Raw genomic sequence first — 17,965 nt, forward strand, 5'->3', positions numbered from 1 at the left:
GCTCTGAACAGCAGCCCGCGTTCTGTAGGACCCCCGCCCCCCCCGCCCAGCCCTGCCGGGGGCCGCCCGCCGCACCGGCTGGAAGGGCCGCGGCGAACAAACGAGACGGGAGCGAGAGGCGCTGGCAGCCGGCTGCCTTAAGGGGCGAACGGTGTGCTGCTCAAACGCTTCACTTTCAGCTTGGTTTTGGGGAAAAAAACGCCCCCAAAATTTTACTTGGGTTTCGCGGACAACTTCGCCCAAGTGCCAGTTCTCGGGGCGGGCAGCGGGGCCGGCTCGGACGGGCCCTCCCCCGCTGCAGCCGAAACCCTCTGCCCGGAGGGGTCCGCGAAGGGAGCGGGGCCGGGCCCCGGGCGGGAGCCCCGCGGCAGCCCCCTGCGCTGCGCTCCGCCATGTGCGCGGGCGGGGGAGGAGGCGTGTCCCCACCCCGCCGCTGCCGCGCCGCCTCTCGCTCGCCTCCGAGCCGGCACCGGCGGAGCGGAGCGGTGCCGGGCGCGGAGCTCCCCGGCCCCGCCATGCCCGCGGCCGCGCCCCCGCCCCGGCGGGGCCCCGCGGAGGCTCCCGCCCGCCGGCGCTGAGGCGGCGGCCGCACCTGCGAGCGGCATCGCCGGGGGGGCGCACAGCCTCCGCCGCGCCCCGTCTCCTGCGCGGCCGCTGGGGCGCCCGCAGCGGCGCCTCTCCCGCCTTCTTTCCCTCCCCCTACTCCCTCCCCGCCTGCCCGCCCGCCCGCCCCGTCGCCAAGCGGGAGCCGCCAGCGGTGCGAGCACAGCCGGAGCCGGGGCAGCCTCCGCCGCCCGCGCTGCCCCCCGCCTCGCCCGCCCTTCCCCTCCTCCGTCCCGCCCAAGCCATGAACTTTGGCCGCGGCCCCTCGGTGGTGTTGAACGTCGGGGGCACCCGGTACTCCTTCTCCCGGGAGGTGCTGAAGGATTTCCCGCTGCGGCGGGTGAGCCGCCTGCACGGCTGCCTCTCGGAGCAGGACGTGCTGGAGGTGTGCGACGACTACGACCGGGAGCGGAACGAGTACTTCTTCGACCGGCACTCGGAGGCCTTCGGCTTCATCATGCTGTACGTGCGGCACGGCCACCTGCGCTTCGTGCCGCACATGTGCGAGCTCTCCTTCTACAACGAGATGATCTACTGGGGGCTGGAGGGTTCCCACCTCGACTACTGCTGCCAACGCCGCCTCGACGACCGCATGTCCGAGACGTGCACCTACTACGCGGCGGAGGAGCCGCCGGGGGAGCCGGCCGGCGGCCTCGAGGGCAAGGGCCGGCGGCCGGCGGGAGCCGAGGGCGGGAAGTGGCTGGAGAGGATGAGGAGGACTTTCGAGGAGCCCACGTCTTCCGTGGCCGCCCAGATCCTGGCCACCGTCTCCATCCTCTTCGTCATCGTGTCCATGGTGGTGCTGTGCGCCAGCACCCTGCCCGAGTGGCGGGCGCCGGAGAACCGCAGCGTGGAGGAGCAGAGCAGGTACACAGCAGAGTCAGTGAGGGAGCCCTCAGGGTAGGAGGATCCTTTATTTTCCCGCTGTCCGGTCCCCGTGTGTCCCGTCCAGTGTGTCCTGCCCCTCGTCCTGACGGTCCATAGCTGTAGCCGCCGCCGGCGGAGATCGCCTGCGCGCCTTAAAACCCCGGCCCTGGACTGGGGAGCCGGGGCGGGCTGCGGGGGCGTCTCGGGGGAGCGGGCGCTGCTCTGCAGCTCCGGCTCCCACCGGGCTCTGCCGGGCGCCCGGCGGCTCCGGGTGCGGGGGACGGGCGTGGGAGCGGAGCCCCGCGGCGGGCGCAGGCTGCAGCCGAGCTACGGGCAGCCCGGGGCCGGCAGGCAGGCAGGCAGGCTGGGGTCTCGGGCGGGCTGACAGCGGAGCAGGTGCCATCGGAATACGGCTCCTGTTCTCTGGAAGGGTGCCTCCTCCTCTGCAGGATCGTGGAGCTCTTATCCACCCCCACCCCCCGCCTTTTAGGAGCCACGGGACTCCTTACCCACATAGAGAAGTTCAGACACTCGGGAAATCCTGTAAGGCCTTACAATCGTGGGGGAAGAAAAAGGAAATAAAACCCGAAAAGAATGCAATTCCATTCTCTTTTCCTTTGGGAAAAGCACAATCCTTTATGTACTCTGCGTGTATTCATACAGGTCCTTCTGCTGGAGCAGATCCAGTGCCTGTTACGGTTCTCATCTGGTAAAATCTTCGATGTGGGAGCAGCCTTACCCCCATTCCTCTTCGCATCTCACATTCTCTGTGTGGGGAAACACAGGAGAGGATCAGACTGAGCGTTAAGCTCTTGCAAATGCATCATATAAGCACCCCAGTGTATGAATGTAAGAGATATTTACATTTCCTTTAGATAAAACACGTGTAAGCACACTAAACATTGCAAAACCGTTGCAGAAAACAGGGCACGGGGTATAAAGCTCAATCCCAAGCCTTATTAGTAAGAACAACCCCTTTTTCATCTTCTTTGTGACCTCAGGTTAGGGTTACATCGATGCAACTCTGCTGACTTCAGTATCGTTGCGCTCTCTCTTCTGTTCCCTAGAGAACAGAATCAGACCGCTCTGGTAGGATTTCTCCCATGAATCAGACTGACACATAAAGAAAGAAGTAAATGTTTCTTGTATTTGCTAGCTTCTCCCTGCTTTTAAAACAGGCTATTCAACAAAAAGTTTCCAGCTTCTGCTCTGCTAGAGGGGCCCTACAGTGAAATCACAGCCTTGTCATTATGAAATCATCATCTTTTACCATAGAGTTAATTGGAATGTGATATATTATATCGTAGTAGCCAAATCAATTCCTTGGAAAGTATTTTCATAGTTTCCATTAGCTTAATGGAAAACTGCACCTGTATTTCTGATTGTAGCTGAGCCAAAGAATTAATTGTATGAACAAAAAGAAAGCAGATGCAGATTGAGTTGTTGTTGATTCCTGCTTAATTCAGATATGTCAGAAGTTGCTCTTACAGATTCTTCCCGTTAAAAAGCCGTACTTAAGCTTTGCAAGGTTATTTCAAAGGGTGGATGCTCCGAGTGATCTTTTTGTAAGGCAGCAAATTGTTTAGACATCCCCAATAGACAGTGGAAAACAGAAGCAACACTACCACAACATTAATGACATCGGTCATATCTTTGTTCACATCTTCACCATGTGGGAGTCAACAACAATTTTTATCTTACTGAAAGAATTCAACTCGCAGAGTAACAGGGCACATGACGTGTAATTTTTTCCTTCATAGCATCTTTGTCTTCAGGAAGATGTGTGGATTCTACACACATGTAATTTTACTCTTCTGAACGATTGCACGTTGTATACCAAGTGTTTGAAGGATAAGGTCCTGAATACTGGTAAGATGTAGCCAAGCACTTCCCAGGCCAGTGAAGGCCGCGTTAAAACCAAAAGGACCTCTGTCAACGGTAGGGCGAGTTTCTTCAGTACCGGTTGTAGTACTCCATGGAATTGCAACAAAAAAGAGAGAGATAACTGTAAAAGTTGTGGCTGAACAGTTTCTAACCATCTTCTTGCAAAAGTCTGTCAGGTATAAACACCGATACAGACTGGTTCATTTCACGTGTGACTTAACCCCTGTGCTCTCACTGCACGGGAACTGGTAGCAATTTAGTGGCAAACACATGGAAAACAGATACCGATGTGTTCCTTTCTGTCCACAGCTGGTCACCTGCCGAGGTGCCCTTGTTCTCTTTCGGGAGCCACTCCTTTCTTTGTGGCATATGCTGCATTGTGACTAAAAAGCCTGTTATAGCTGGGAAAAAAGGTGTGAGCTACAGTTGCTTTTAAGTGAGTGATCCAGGTTAGTTACAACTACTTACACACGGCATGGGATTTGACTTAACAAGCCCAGTTGTCATCTGACTTTATTTCCCTTTATTTGTTTATATTTTCTTTTGTTTGTAGTTATTTCATTTAAAATGAGTTAGGTTTTCAAAACCTAAGCAGCTAAGTGGCTTGTTTGAAAGTCTGACCACGGAAATCACACAGGAGTGTCTGGGATTGTCTACTCTGTCTGGCACTACTGTCCATCTTAGGTGAGAAGGCTTTTAAAAATCTGGCCACTAGTTTCTGATACATTTGAAAGTTTGAAGCCAAATTCTGTCTTCTGTGTATTAATCAAGGTTCCTCATTGAAATAAAAAAAATAATCTGTATAACATGGTAATACAATAATAGAAGGTTTTTTTGTCAAGAGAAATTGTGACATAAATGCTGCATACAAGTGAGTTTTGACTCCCATGGCCCTGTAATTACTAGTATGAAGACTACGTTATTCTAAAAACATATTTTGAAAACTTTTAGAAATGAAATTTGAATGCCTTATCTAGAAGTCCTCAGGCTGTAGATTGTGGATGGAACTGACTATTCAGATCAGCATAAGCCACTGCTTAGAAGAGATGAGAAGTACCTCATGGAATTCAGCTACTTTGAAACCTGATATTCTCTCACATGTTTACTAATAACCCCCCCCCATCCTTTCCTTGATGTTAGGTTACTTTTGGCTCAGAAAGGTGCCACATGGATCATTCCCGTGGCTGAACTCTGGTAACCAATGCACAGAACCGCTTTGGGCAGCTGTAGTGAACACAGCTGTACCAGCGTGTCTCCAGCTTACCTCGACATCATCTCCAGGATTGAGGGGGCCACTAACTCTGTAATTTACAAAATCAGCCTCTTTAATGAGATTTGTAATGAGGGTTACTACAGCTGCCAGCTAATACCAGCTGTGTTTATTTTTCTTATATGAACACTTCATCATCAGAAGAGGAATTGAGTCCACCCAACTCTTCTCAGAAACCATTACATTGTTAGGACTTTTCATGGTGACCACGCTCTCAAAGCGTAAACAGCTTATGGCTATTTCCGAGCCTTTGGAGTAACACCCTTTAGAGGGCAACAGAGAACTCCACAAGTAAGTGCTTTTAAGGAGAGAGGGATGTGGAAGCTGACCTCTGAATTTCACAGATCTTACAGAACTGACGGTACAGGTCCCTGATTTGCAGAGGGCTTGCCTTCCCCAGGTCCTTTCTCAGGATGAGGGATGAGTTATTAAATTTCTTGCATTTCAAGATTTTTTTTTTTTTTTTTTTTGCTCTCTTCCCTGCCTTGGCATGTTTCACTTATCAGAGCTAAAGATTTGCATCAGATTTGCACAGTTTAGGAGCAGACAGCAGGGACACCTGTCTCCCCTTCTGTTGCTTCTGGCAATTTCAAGTCATCTTTGCTCTCCTCTGAACTGTGCCAACAGATGCATACTGCGAGTCTCTGATCAGGGCCCGACCATACACTGATCGTAAGCGTAATCTTTCGGGGAGAGCTTCTCAAGCCTGTAATAGGAAGTCATTTGAAGCTGCTTGACTTACTGCCAGTGCAGTTCTTTCTACCTGCCTTTAAACTATTTTTCCAACACTAAATAGGAGTAGCTTGTTTAGCACAAGGGAGAGACTGTTGCCCCTTTTCGACTTACCAATCATGATTAAATTTGTACTGAAAGAATCCCTCGGTTATCAAGCCCATAAGATTGCTGTGTTCTTGAGCAAAAGCAGATAAACACAGTAACTTCTTCAAACAGCAGCTCTCAACAGATGTCAGTGGGCTTTTTTTTCATCTCTGCAAAACATCAGCTTAAAAAGTTGCATTTGAATTTTAGACGCAAAAATCATTATTCCTTTATGGTTGTGGAATTTTAGAACACCCGAATGCTCTCATCCAACATCTGTTCAAAAAAATTAAGAACTTCTTTTTTGGGTAAGATCTAACCTGAACCCCACATTTTTGGCTAAGTTCTGACAGTAGACCGAAGGTAAAGATTGGAACTACAGACCTAAGTTAAAAACACGGACATGGATTCTTCTAATGAATTTAAGAGATTTTTGAAAAACAGAGATAACACAAAGAATTGATGCGTATCACTGCCTGGCCACAGGAGAACCTTGACAAACTCACCAGGGCTAGGTGCTGCTCCTGTTCAAAGTATCTGGAAAAAAAATGCTGAGGACCCCAGGGCTCGAGACGTTCGTATCCAGGTATCCGAGAGCTGCGAAAGGCATTTGCCCCTTCTCTGGGGAGTGCTGGGTCATTAGAACCTCCCACATAAAGCACCGGAGTTTAATGCATCAAGACATATTATTGCTACCAATGCAGGGACAGAATGGAAAAAAGCCAGCAAGGTTTTTAATGTAGGGAAACTAGCTGTTCTGTGCTCCTTACTCTACAGTTTGTAGTGAGACAGAAATCCTCTTGATTTCAAAAGGATTAAAAAAAAAGACATTTGCTGAAATGACTAGGAGGCTTCCTGCGCAGGAATTTGATCATTCTGGCTACTGCTTCAACATTTTTCAGGTTTAATGTGCTTTACATGGAAATAGGCTTTAGCAACAATTTAACAAATCAGTGCTGACAGACTTTAATCTTTAATCCTGCCATATACTGTCTTCAATCATATCATCTGTTTTCCTCATGTGTCCCGTTGATGTGTATGTTTTATTTACAAGCTTAATAGATAATAGTGCCACTAATGAATATTTTGGCTAGATTTCAACCAACTCACCAGGGGATACTGAAAATATACAAATCAGCATGCTGGGGCAAAGAATAATGCTAAGTTGAAATATTCTAAGACATTCACAATATGATTTTTTTAGTAATAACAAACTAGTCTTGTTACTGATTGAAAAAGTAATTTCTGAAGTGGTTTAACTCATTGTACATAAAATAGCTTATTCTGAAAGGACATTATCAGATGGAACAGAAAATTGAACAGTGATGGGATTACAGTAGAAAGGAGGCTCACAAAGGCTTATTTCCTGTTTATGGACAGAAGACTCATTAGAGAAATCTTGACAGACTGTTAGGTACCAAGAGGCTTAAAATTTTAGGAGAAAAACCCTCTTTCATGTGCTTAGGTCTGGGACAATGAACAGTAAGTTTGAGCTGGAATAACCTGTAACTGAATAAAAATTAGGATTTAGTATTTTCTCTGATTATTTATAAATTTTGTGGGGAATTTCAAGGAAACACTTCAATTTCCCCTCTCGTTTTACCTACTAGCTATTTAAAAACTGAATTGATGGGGGAAAAAAAAACCCAACCAAAAACTATGACGGACGTTTATAAAATAGGTACTACATTTTACCAAATAAAGCTTGTGATTTAATTATATAGATTATAGATTTTAAAACAGCATTATTCCAGGAGTAGGCAATAAAAGGCAGTCTGTCCTGTGAATATGCAGCAATTATTTAAGAATTGGTTACAGAAGATACAGTAACTTTAGTCTTCTGAATGCGTGCATTGTAGTTGGTTTTAACTTCATAGTCAGTTAAGTTCTCTTGAGGACTGTCAAATTTGCTTTCCTAATTAGATGTTACTTATGCATTAACAAGGTTAGCTATAAAGATAAGTCACTACAAGGAGAGGGAGACTTGATCTGAAAGTGGAAACGTAGTGTGTAGCACTCCAGATTTCCCAGCAGACCAGAGGTTTCTAGTTCTGCTCACCAAAGCGCTTTTATGTGATTCAGCAGGATGGCCGAAATCCATCTACACAGGCAAAAAGGAGTGACGAGAGGATGAATGAAAAGTATTTCACTGGTGGCTAAGAAGTAAGGAGAGGAAAGGAAAAAATAAGGGTCACTACCCTTCTTCATCTTCTCGCTAGCCAGGATGCTTATAACTGATGAGAATGAAGGATAGATGTAGAACGGAGAAAGGGAAGCACAATATGTAACAGCGTGGTGGTAATGCGTCGCCCACTGTCTTGATCTTGCTTTGTCATTTTTGCATCAGTGATGTTCCTTAGCTCTCTTCAAGTCTGTTCTACAATAAAAGGCTCTCCAGTCCTCCCTGCGTAAGTATAACTGATTTACAGTATCAATTGTGATAGGAACTGCCAGAGTAAAACAATGGATTGATCATATTTCATGAATTTTTACTTGCACAACTATTCCCCAAAGTTATACTGGACCACTGAATCAATGTTGATTTGTAAAGAAGATTTCTACTGAATCACAACGATCAGGACCCAACTTCCTTACAGCTCAACTCAGAGATAACCTGCCTAATTTGTGACAAAATGGAAAAATCACATCTCCAACATTATCAGGGCATCAGGAGGAAATACTGAGTGAAAAAGCTTTAAATTGTAAAATTACAAATTGCTTTTTCATTTAAATGCCCCATGTCATAGGATACAGGCAGCACTACCAGAGAAATCTCAAAATGTAATGAAGTAGAGTCTGTTGGAATTGTTGAATATTCCTGGCTCCAACTTTCTATCCAGATACAATTTTTCTTTTAATCACTATATGAGATCTCAACTAGCCAGTATATTAAGTACATTCAGACTTTATCAGTGCATCCATTACCACGATCTTGCTGTTTGACTGATTTTCCTAGGGAAAGTCTTGGGTATTTCCTCATTATGTGTAAAAAGGATTTACGAGAACTTAGTAACATTTTTTCTCAATGGTTTTTTTCAACATAAAAGAACGATAATCCCCATTCATACAATAACTATCATATATTCTGTACATGACTTCTATTTAGAAGATCTGAGCATTTTTTAAAAGAAATTAAATCTCCGTCTGAGGTAGTTACCACTCACTGTCACTATTAAAAGAAGCACTAGTATTTTTAAAAGCTTAATTTTTAAGAGAGCACATAATTCTTAAGAGCACACTATTTTTTGAAATCCGCAGGTCTTTCTATCAAGAGGTGCTAAGATGAACAAGTGTTTTATAGGCCCTTTATGAAGAAAGGCCACTTGCTTACAAAACTTTCATTGTTATTCTTGAAACAAGAAAAACAAGGTCTGATTTTATGTGAATAATTATAAGTCATTAATTTATGTTCATTTAAATTTGCTGGGGCTGGAGTTACAGTGAACCTCATGACTTTACATCAAAGGACCACTACGGTTTCCTCCATTTTTTTAGCATAAAACTAAAGTGAATGAATGAATAAAATGAATAAAAATTAAATAAAACTTTAGTGTATGAAACTGTTATAAAAGTTAGTTTATAGAGTCTAGTAGAATAATTACAGCAGTTACAGAAGGATATTGTCTTTCTAACAGGCTATTGTCTTAATAATAACAATAGATTTCAGAACTGGTACAAAATTGTGCAGATGCGTTAGGGAAAAAATTTTTAGGTTTGAAATGACAGCCAGATTATTATTTGCAGAATATTATGTTTCTACAGACACTACCTTGTTAGGATCCCTGCAGTAGCAAAAAGCCTTCTGCTTGTATGTAGTATTTTCAAATCTCCAATCTCACGTCAGTTTGGTTTCAGACATGGTGGTACGAGAAGGCCCTGGGGATTGGCTTTTTCTGCAAACTGTTGGTGAAAAAAAAGATAAAGGCAAGAGGGAAAGATTAGCTCCCATTCCCACCTGTACTAAACAAGTGAGCACAGTCTGAATTCTTAAGAAAAGGGTTATTTTCAGATGGGAGATTTGAAACTACATGCATAACAGTTATTAAATAATTTTAGAGCAATATTTTCATCTTCTGTTTCTATCTTCCAAGGTTTCAAGTTGAGATGTTCTCAAGTCTCATTCACTGCACTAGGACTTGAAAATATTTAAGAACATACTGAAAATCACCTTCCAGGATTTCTTTTCTTAAGACCATTATTTGTATTTGGCAAGAAGATGATCTTGCCTATTGCTTTGGTAACCTTGACATTTTTGCTGCAACACACTTTAGGTGGAGTTATGTTTAAAACACAAGAAAAAAATTCAGTACTGCACAGCATAGCGGTAAATGGGGAGACACAAGCTTATTACTTTGTGTGCCCAATGGTGAAAAATAAAATACCATCTGTGTTCAGTGGCAATACATAGGAAGTTCTGAACATAGTTCTAGGTAAGCTCCTGTTTGGGATGCAAATCAGACAGACGGGTTTAGGTTGGTTCCTGAAGAGGCAATCTGCATGAATTATCCAATGCAAAAGTTGATTTCTGCCTACTCCACCTTCACTTTCATTTTCATGTAGCAGTCTGGTTCTATACATTGCTGTTCATAACCAGCCAGTTCACTGATCCACAGTCTTTGGCATCCCCAAGTGGATCAGGCCTCACATATTTAAAACAAACCAAAAAAACAAAGAACAAAATCCCCCCAAACCTAACCAACAACAACAAAAAAGGTGTTCTAGATAATGTTATACCATTTCCCATAGGGTTCCACTTTTTTGTAGGCATATTTGCCCAGTATTAGGACAAGTAACAATCTGTAATTCAAAGAAAATGATCAGTGAGAGAGTTCTTAGCAATGATCAGTTTAAACTCCTCACTAGATCCTCAGGTTAATTGCTGAAATCTGGTGCTACATGCGTAGGGTAAGAATAACGTGGGTTTCTGTCGTTCGTGAAGGTCTGAGTGTCAATTTGGTAATATCTGTGAACAAACCAAACATCCACTGAAGCTTTTGCACAGAACATAAGTACTGTACTTTGTTTCTTTTGACAGGATAATTGAAGCTATCTGCATAGGCTGGTTCACTGCAGAGTGCATTGTGAGGTTCATCGTCTCCAAAAACAAGTGTGAGTTTGTCAGAAGACCTCTCAACATCATTGATTTACTGGCAATCACTCCTTACTACATCTCTGTTCTAATGACGGTCTTCACAGGGGAAAATTCGCAGCTTCAGAGGGCTGGAGTCACCTTGAGGGTCTTAAGAATGATGAGGATTTTTTGGGTGATTAAACTGGCTCGTCATTTCATTGGCCTTCAAACACTTGGTCTGACTCTGAAGCGCTGTTACAGAGAGATGGTGATGCTACTTGTCTTTATCTGTGTTGCTATGGCAATTTTCAGTGCACTTTCCCAGCTTCTTGAAAATGGGCTGGACTTGGGAACAAAGAATAAGGATTATGCCAGCATTCCTGCTGCTTGTTGGTGGGTGATCATCTCAATGACCACAGTTGGTTATGGTGACATGTGTCCCATCACTGTACCAGGAAGGATTCTTGGAGGAATTTGTGTGGTTAGTGGCATCGTTTTATTAGCCTTGCCGATCACTTTCATTTATCACAGCTTTGTGCAATGTTACCATGAGCTCAAGTTCCGATCCGCTAGGTACAGTAGAAGCCTCTCTGCTGAATTCTTAAATTGACCAAACTTGCATTCTGTTGTAGTTACTTGCTAAGCTTTGTCTTAGAAGAGAATGGTGGAAGGTCCCTTCTCATGTCCTCCTTGACTGGATGGTCCTATGGAACAACATTCTTGCCAGCCTGGAGAAAGGCCGTCACCATTCAGACAGGAAGGATGGCCATCTGCCTTGGGCACCTTGCAGGGAGAGGGAGTGATGTTTCGCATTTGAGAGAACAAAATTAACAAAAGAGGATTCAGAACTCCTCAACCAGACCAGTTGCGTCTTCAGTTTGCCTTTCCACACAAAAGCAGAACAAAAAAATGGGCTTAACGCTGAGATCTGTCATTCCCATAGTTAAATCCTATACCATTCTAAGCAACGTGTAGCAGAAGTTTTTCAAAGATTTCAGTATCTAAATGCTCCGAAGAGGCATTGACAATTTCTTGCCTGAAGTATCTCCACTTTTAATTCAGATAAGCAAATCAGATACCGAAGGAGAATCACTGCTACTTTTGAGCTTCGCAACAGAGTAGAGGTGGTTCTGTAACTCAGGAAAGATGAAGAATATAGGTCTGTAGGGCAAGAAGTCTTTAGTCCTGATTCTGATCTTTGATGAAGCACGCAAATCTTTTGTAAAACCAGTGAAGTCAATGGGATTGCTCTGAATTTGGTAAGTCAGAGTGCAAGAAGCGCACCTCTGAATGCTGTAAGCAAAGACTTCCTTAACCACAAGTAATTTCTTCTTTGGAACGAAATCTTTACTAGAAGCAAGTGTTGTACTTTATAAAGATCAGCATAAAAAGAATCAGGCATCGATAAATATATTTTCTGGTAGCTTAGTGGGGGAGCTATCCAAATCTTACATATATTGTTTAACTGCATCCACCTGAAGTTACATACTTATAAGCACAGATTTTCTTTGTTCCCCCCCATTTAATTAGACATACCATAGTGAAAGTTCTCTAAGACAAATTGTAAGATTCCATCACTTGAAACAGTCTGAAGAAAGCACTGGAAAACAAGAGTAGCTGCTCCCTGTCAGATGAGACTCTTCATCTTTAAATTCTACAGTCCTTACTGAAGGATACACTTTAATGGGAGTTTTAAAAACAACTGTAAAAAGCCCAGAGCATACCAAAGAAAGTAAAATATAGAAGTGTGAGTTGCACTTGGCAAAATGGTATATTCTCCAATGTAACTAGAAAATTAAAATGAATCAAGTTAGGTTCTGAAATAGTTCACTACATTTCTTGTGTAGTACTGCTTAATAGCATTGTTCAGTATAATTCTGAAAGGCTGCTGTGTAGAAATGTGCAGTTATATACTAAAACACGTTAAGGTGCAGCTTTACAAATTTGGGTACCAATAAACATCAACAGGGAGCTTTCTTATTAACATGGAAGTTCAGAGTCATCAGCATAGTTGAATTTGGTGTGCTTGCCTGAAAATGCCGCATTTACTATTACTGTGCTGTAGAAGCATCTTTTCTATACATATTTGTTAAAAGCTTTAGAAGTAAACCTGTAACCACCTAGAAGAAACATCTCTGGAACTGCTTACTCAAATCAAAGTACCATGTTGGTCAGTAACCAGGACATTGAAGGCTCTACCCTGAAACCAGGAAAATTCATTATAATTTTAAGTGGTCTTAGTCTTAAGTAGTCTTACAGAATTACATTGCAAACACAATTTTTCTCAAGACCTGAAAAGAATTTTAGTAGCCTTCTTACAGACAAGCTTGACTTTTCCTTCAACAGTATTTCAGACTGTAAGTAACGTTACTGTCATACCTCTGTTTCTTGCCACTGACGCGTTCTGGGGTTCAGAAGGTTAACTCTGTAGTTCCCGGCACTACTATATTTATGCCTTTTCTATCAGAATCACGTCATTCAGAAGCTGGCTCCAGCATTCCACAGAGAGGTGAATATGAGATAAGCAAAAATTTCTTTCTTAGGTGAGATTCACAGCTGATGTTAGTTAGGCAAGTTGTGACTTCAGAGACACTTAGATGTTTTACACCAGCGGAGATGCTGGCTCTGTATTCCTGCATGTGTACCTATATATATATCCTGCATATATTATATATTATAGTCAGTCAAAATGTTGGGTTTTTTTTCTTTTCTCCTCACAAAAAATTGCCTTCTTGACAAAATTGAAATTTCAGACTTTAATCCAAACACAGCTGTTGAAGAAAATGACATTTTCATCTTCTAATGAAAAGTTTATTTTGACAGTATCAAAACCATTTTCAAGGAGAAAATCGCTGTTTTTTTGTATTCTGCTCCAATTTCTTCCCATTAAAGATAGGTTAAAAAAGCCCCACATAAGAACTTAGCCCTATAGATTTTCATATGCTGTTTTTAACGCTTGGAAAAATACTGGTTTTCATAAAACTCCTTAAAATTTACTTTGTCTTTTGTCCATGTATTGTATTTAACCAAACCAATACTCTGAGATACAACCCTCCTCCCACAAAACACCCAAACCATCATCACAATGACAATAGTTTGAAATCCATACAGAATGTGAATATAAAGTATGTTGCAATCTTGATTTCAAAACAAAATAAAATGCATTTCAGCACTACCTATAAATCTAATCTTTAGATGCCCATACAAAGGAAAAAATATAAATTAATGCTCATAACAACTTGTGAATACCAATTTGCACCATGAATCATTTTGCATAGGCAATTAAGGACAGGAAGTTTTCAAATATCCAGGCTATATGTGGTATACAAACAAAACGTTTGATTCTTTATAAAGTGTTTTCCAGCTAAAGAATCCTTTCCCAGTGTAAAAAGATTACCTAATGAAAATAATTGTGTAAAGGAATGAGGCTGTGGAGATTATCTGAAGTCTTTTTTTTTTCTTTTAACAGCTTATGTTCACTTTTTATATGACAAAATGTGAACAGAATGACCTAATGTATTTTTTAATTTGAGTTATAATAAAATACTATTTTGAAACTGCTCTCTATATAAGCCCACTAAGGAGAAATACTAGGGTGTTTTGGGTTTGGGGTTTTTTTTGCTTTTTTATTGATGTATGGTTATCAGTGTGTAGATTTTAGTTTCCTTAGAAACCAAGTTGAAGTAACTTGATCTCAACGGTAGCCTTAAACCAGTATTTTGTAGTAAGTAAATAGGGTTCCTGACTTCTAGTAATGTAAGTCATCTTATTTTCAATGGACCAGTGGTTTTTTAGTGAAACTTAAAAAAACCCTAAATTATATGTGTAGTCAAAAATAAGCATACTTTTAAACAGATGAAACTGTTTTAGTAGAAGTTTAGTTGAGACCATGTTTTAGGCAGACACAGGGTGCAGCACTCTATTTTGCAATACAGCATTTCAAAGCCACGTGAAGACAGGCTGGTTCATTTCTCATCGTTGCCACTTTGAACCCTATACAATAAAATGCTTTAAGGGCAGTAACTCTTTCAGTATCTGAAACATTCACAGTTGGAACAAATTACATGAAATATAAATATAATAAAACTAGGGATAAAAGAAGACAGCTTATATAATTGTGATGCAGGCTCTCTGTTCATCTATAACTAAAACCAATGCCAATGAGTTTTGAACTGCCATTGTATGTTTTGATGACAACGGAGGTTAATTGTACATTATATACTAGGTTCAGTCCTTAGGACTGACCTACTGGCAACTATATATTGGCTGCAATCCTTCAAGGTACTGCATGCCACTTAAAAACATTTGATCATTAATGAAATTACTGGAATGGAAAGCTGTCCAGGGTACATTTTCCTTCTACAGTTCTACATGAAGCACCATCTCAAAAATCACAAAGAATGGAGGAGGATTATCGTTTCCTTTGATGTAAGACTTGGAAACAATATTGTCTTGATGAATATCCACCAAAAAAAAAGAAAAAATTGATTGATTATTTAAATATGTGATATTCATTCATACTGTACAATGGCTTATCCTGGTGTATATAGCAGCAAGTTTGAGGAAGATAAAAATCCTGTTAATGTAAGATTGATACCTTGACAGCCATGTATTTAAAGGAAAAGGTACTGGGTTTTCATATCATGTGTGCAATTTGTGCCCATAAAGGACTCTCTCTCAGCTTTTGTAGCGTTCAACCCTCACGTTTCCAAAATAAAATTGAAGTCCTTATGGGTTCAAAACACTTGTGTCTTCCCCTCTGGGTAACAATCACAAAAATCTTACCAGATCTGCATGTCTGCCAGGAAGCGGGCATTTGCACACACCAGCCAGCTCAACGCAGCAGCCAACCAACCAGCCAGGTTCCGGGGAACCAGCACAACGAACAAGGTCTGCTCTGCTCTGAATTTTCTCCGACCTAAGAGGTTCAGGATAAAACTACTGATTAAAGTTTGATCATTTGAAGTACCTTGAAAATATTAGAAGTATCCTTTTGAATGAGCTTCTAAGGAGATATTTGCTGGAAAATTAAATAAGCTATGCGTAGCAAGACAGATTATATTGCTTTATAAAAAACCTTTTAACTATGATTTTAAAAGAAAAAGGAAATTGACTCTCATTTTCTGTTATTTGTTTGTAAAAGCAAACATGCAGGTCAGTATATGTGATGCTAGTTAAACTTGCTACATAAAACTGATCTCTGTTTAAAGTAAGTAGGCTTACTGAGAAAGGTCTTCCAGCTTTGCTTGAGCTGTAACGGTTTACACTAGTTGAAGAGCTGCCTCAGCCCATATGGAAGAAACAGCAAAATGCTGGTTTCGTAGTGAAACACTAATACGATGTGAATCACAACACAAAGTAGGGAGTATCTTTTGCAGATCACAGGATAGGTTAAGCATCAAGAAGGCTGCACAGTGAGCAACTAAGACTGACAATCTGCTTGACAAGAAATTTTAAGAGCCACAGAAGAAGAAGAATACAAATCTTTGGTCAAATTAATCAAGTGTGAATGCTTGCAACTACACATTTTAGACTCCTTTATTCTTTACAAAGGCAAAGGTTTATAATTTTGTAGAACATTAATTTTATATATTGTTTGCTTATCTGTAAAGAAAGATGTATACTATAATTTGAAAAGGAAATAAATGTGGTTTTTTGATGTGGATACAGAACTAGATGCATAAAATCACATAATAAAATTTGCTGGTCTTGTTGCTATATTTCACGGACTAGTGGTCAAAACACAAATGTTTATAAAATGTGTTCTTTTTAACAAATGAGTTCTGTAGCTGTTCATATCGGTATTGTACCTCGGCATAAACTGTTTTCCTTCAAGAATTTTTGGCTACTGAGAAGTCTGCCATTTAGAACCTAGGAGTTTTACTCAAAATTTAATCAATTTTAATATTTGATCCAGAAGTTAGTCTGAGCCAGAAAAGAACGTTAAACCTACACAGGATTATTCTTCAGCAACTGAGTACCTATTATAATTATGGACAGCAGAACAGTCAAAACGAAAAAAAGCAGCCATGTAAGCCATACATGATTCCTCAGGGCTTATTTGCAAGAACAAATCTGGAAAAATGGATTAATTTGGCTTCAAGTTTACCAAAATGTATTTGTATTTAAAAACCCCAAAAACCATCAACATGGTGTTCATTCTGGAATTTCAAAACAACCAGACATTTCACCAGTGCAATACTTGCATTATTGTGAACGGATCTGAGACACTCTGGTGATTCTTTAAATGCAGCCATTTCAAAAGTACTTCCAAAAATAATCACAACTAATGTTCTTTAAAAAAAAAAGTTTGAATATTTTAAGACATCACTGAATTATGAACTATTCTGGCACCAGCCCACTGCATTATTATGAAAATGAACAGACTTTCATTTAGAAATCATGAGTGTTTTTACTTCTCATATTTTATTTATTAGTTTTAAAAGTTTTACATAAAATCAATCAGTGGAGAAATGAAGCAAGTGTCCACATAGTCAAATAAGTATACTTCAGAAGCGTTTTTCTAAAATAACTTATAAAACATTTTGGAAGCAGAAGGGATTTTTAGTGTTTTAACAGTGTTATTATTTTACAGATAATGCTCAGCACTTACACCTCCTAGCAATCCGAGATGCAACTCTAAATACATAGGACTCCCCAAAATAAGGTGGATTCTTGCTGTCTTGGGGAACATTATACATTTGTTTGCCACAAGAATTATAAAAGGAGAACAGTAAAGAGGTTGATTCACATCTAGGAAATCTAGAAGTTCAATACTGGAATTCCTTCCCTTGTATTCCAGAAATCCTCCACTTCAGTTTTCAGATTTCTTTTCACTGCTCTTTTACCAATATTGAAGTAGTGACTAGGAACTACAGTGAGGCACAGGCTTCTGTTGTACTAAATGCTCTACAGCCGTGGATCAAAATTGCAGTTCTGCTCCCAAAAAAAACGTATAATCTGAGACTGAAACACAAATCAAAAGTTGTATGCACACAACAGTGCAAGCAAACATGACATTTCTCTATAGCGTAAGTGTAGCTTACCTACTCAGTCAGATACACTTAAGTACTAAGTGTGCAAATACAATTTTTTTTTCTCTTCAATTTAGAGAGGTTTCCAGAGAATGCAGCACTTAGTCTTTTCTACATTGCTAAAGGCTTTGTCAACTGTATTGGCTGTGCCAAGACAGCAAAGCCTCCAACCATTACTTATGTTGTTAGGGTTTAATATTTGAACTGGATGTCATCTGATGGAATGCTATGAATGAGTAAAGTTAGGGCCATTTACTAGAATAGCATCTTGAATCCTTGATGCTATATAAGGATGCTATTATATAGATGCCACATAAAAGAGAAAAAAAATCCCAACAGTGTATTCACCAAGTATAGTTGTGCAGAGGCCCACTGAAAAGAAAAGCATCACTAACAAAATTACTTCAAATAAATACA

The 17,965-nt window shown here is 41.2% G+C and overlaps 1 protein-coding gene and 1 long non-coding RNA gene across 3 annotated transcripts in view; one reads left to right on the forward strand and one right to left on the reverse strand.

The window, feature by feature from the left end:
* Positions 1-711: 711 nt before the first annotated feature.
* On the forward strand, positions 712-16,234 carry KCNG3 (potassium voltage-gated channel modifier subfamily G member 3). Of its 2 annotated transcripts, none has more exons than XM_075749143.1 (2): positions 712-1,503; positions 10,479-16,234. In XM_075749143.1, exons 1-2 carry the CDS (start codon positions 848-850, stop codon positions 11,122-11,124), a joined length of 1,302 nt encoding a protein of 433 aa, XP_075605258.1. In that variant the 5' UTR covers positions 712-847; the 3' UTR covers positions 11,125-16,234. The 2 variants fall into 2 exon arrangements, with proteins under 2 accessions (XP_075605258.1, XP_075605259.1); XM_075749144.1 differs by having other exon boundaries at positions 712-1,470.
* Positions 1,499-17,965, reverse strand: part of LOC142601090 (uncharacterized) — a 28,845-nt gene continuing 12,378 nt past the window's right edge. Inside the window, exons 2-5 of the long non-coding RNA XR_012834693.1 lie at positions 15,300-15,432; positions 9,213-9,343; positions 5,471-5,613; positions 1,499-2,237 (exon numbers count right to left, since the gene is read on the reverse strand). This is a non-coding gene — a long non-coding RNA (uncharacterized LOC142601090). The remainder of the gene's footprint in view (positions 2,238-5,470; positions 5,614-9,212; positions 9,344-15,299; positions 15,433-17,965) is intronic.

Source organism: Balearica regulorum, chromosome 3 (assembly GCF_011004875.1).
Source record: "Balearica regulorum gibbericeps isolate bBalReg1 chromosome 3, bBalReg1.pri, whole genome shotgun sequence".
In the NCBI taxonomy this organism is placed as follows: Eukaryota; Metazoa; Chordata; class Aves; order Gruiformes; family Gruidae; genus Balearica; species Balearica regulorum.

Excerpts from the sequence above, each read along its gene's own strand:
- KCNG3 (XM_075749143.1), top strand. The coding sequence starts at position 848 with ATGAACTTTGGCCGCGGCCCCTCGGTGGTGTTGAACGTCGGGGGCACC. Across the intron at positions 1,504-10,478 it reads TCAGTGAGGGAGCCCTCAGG|GATAATTGAAGCTATCTGCA; the intron begins GTAGGAGGATCC and ends TTCTTTTGACAG.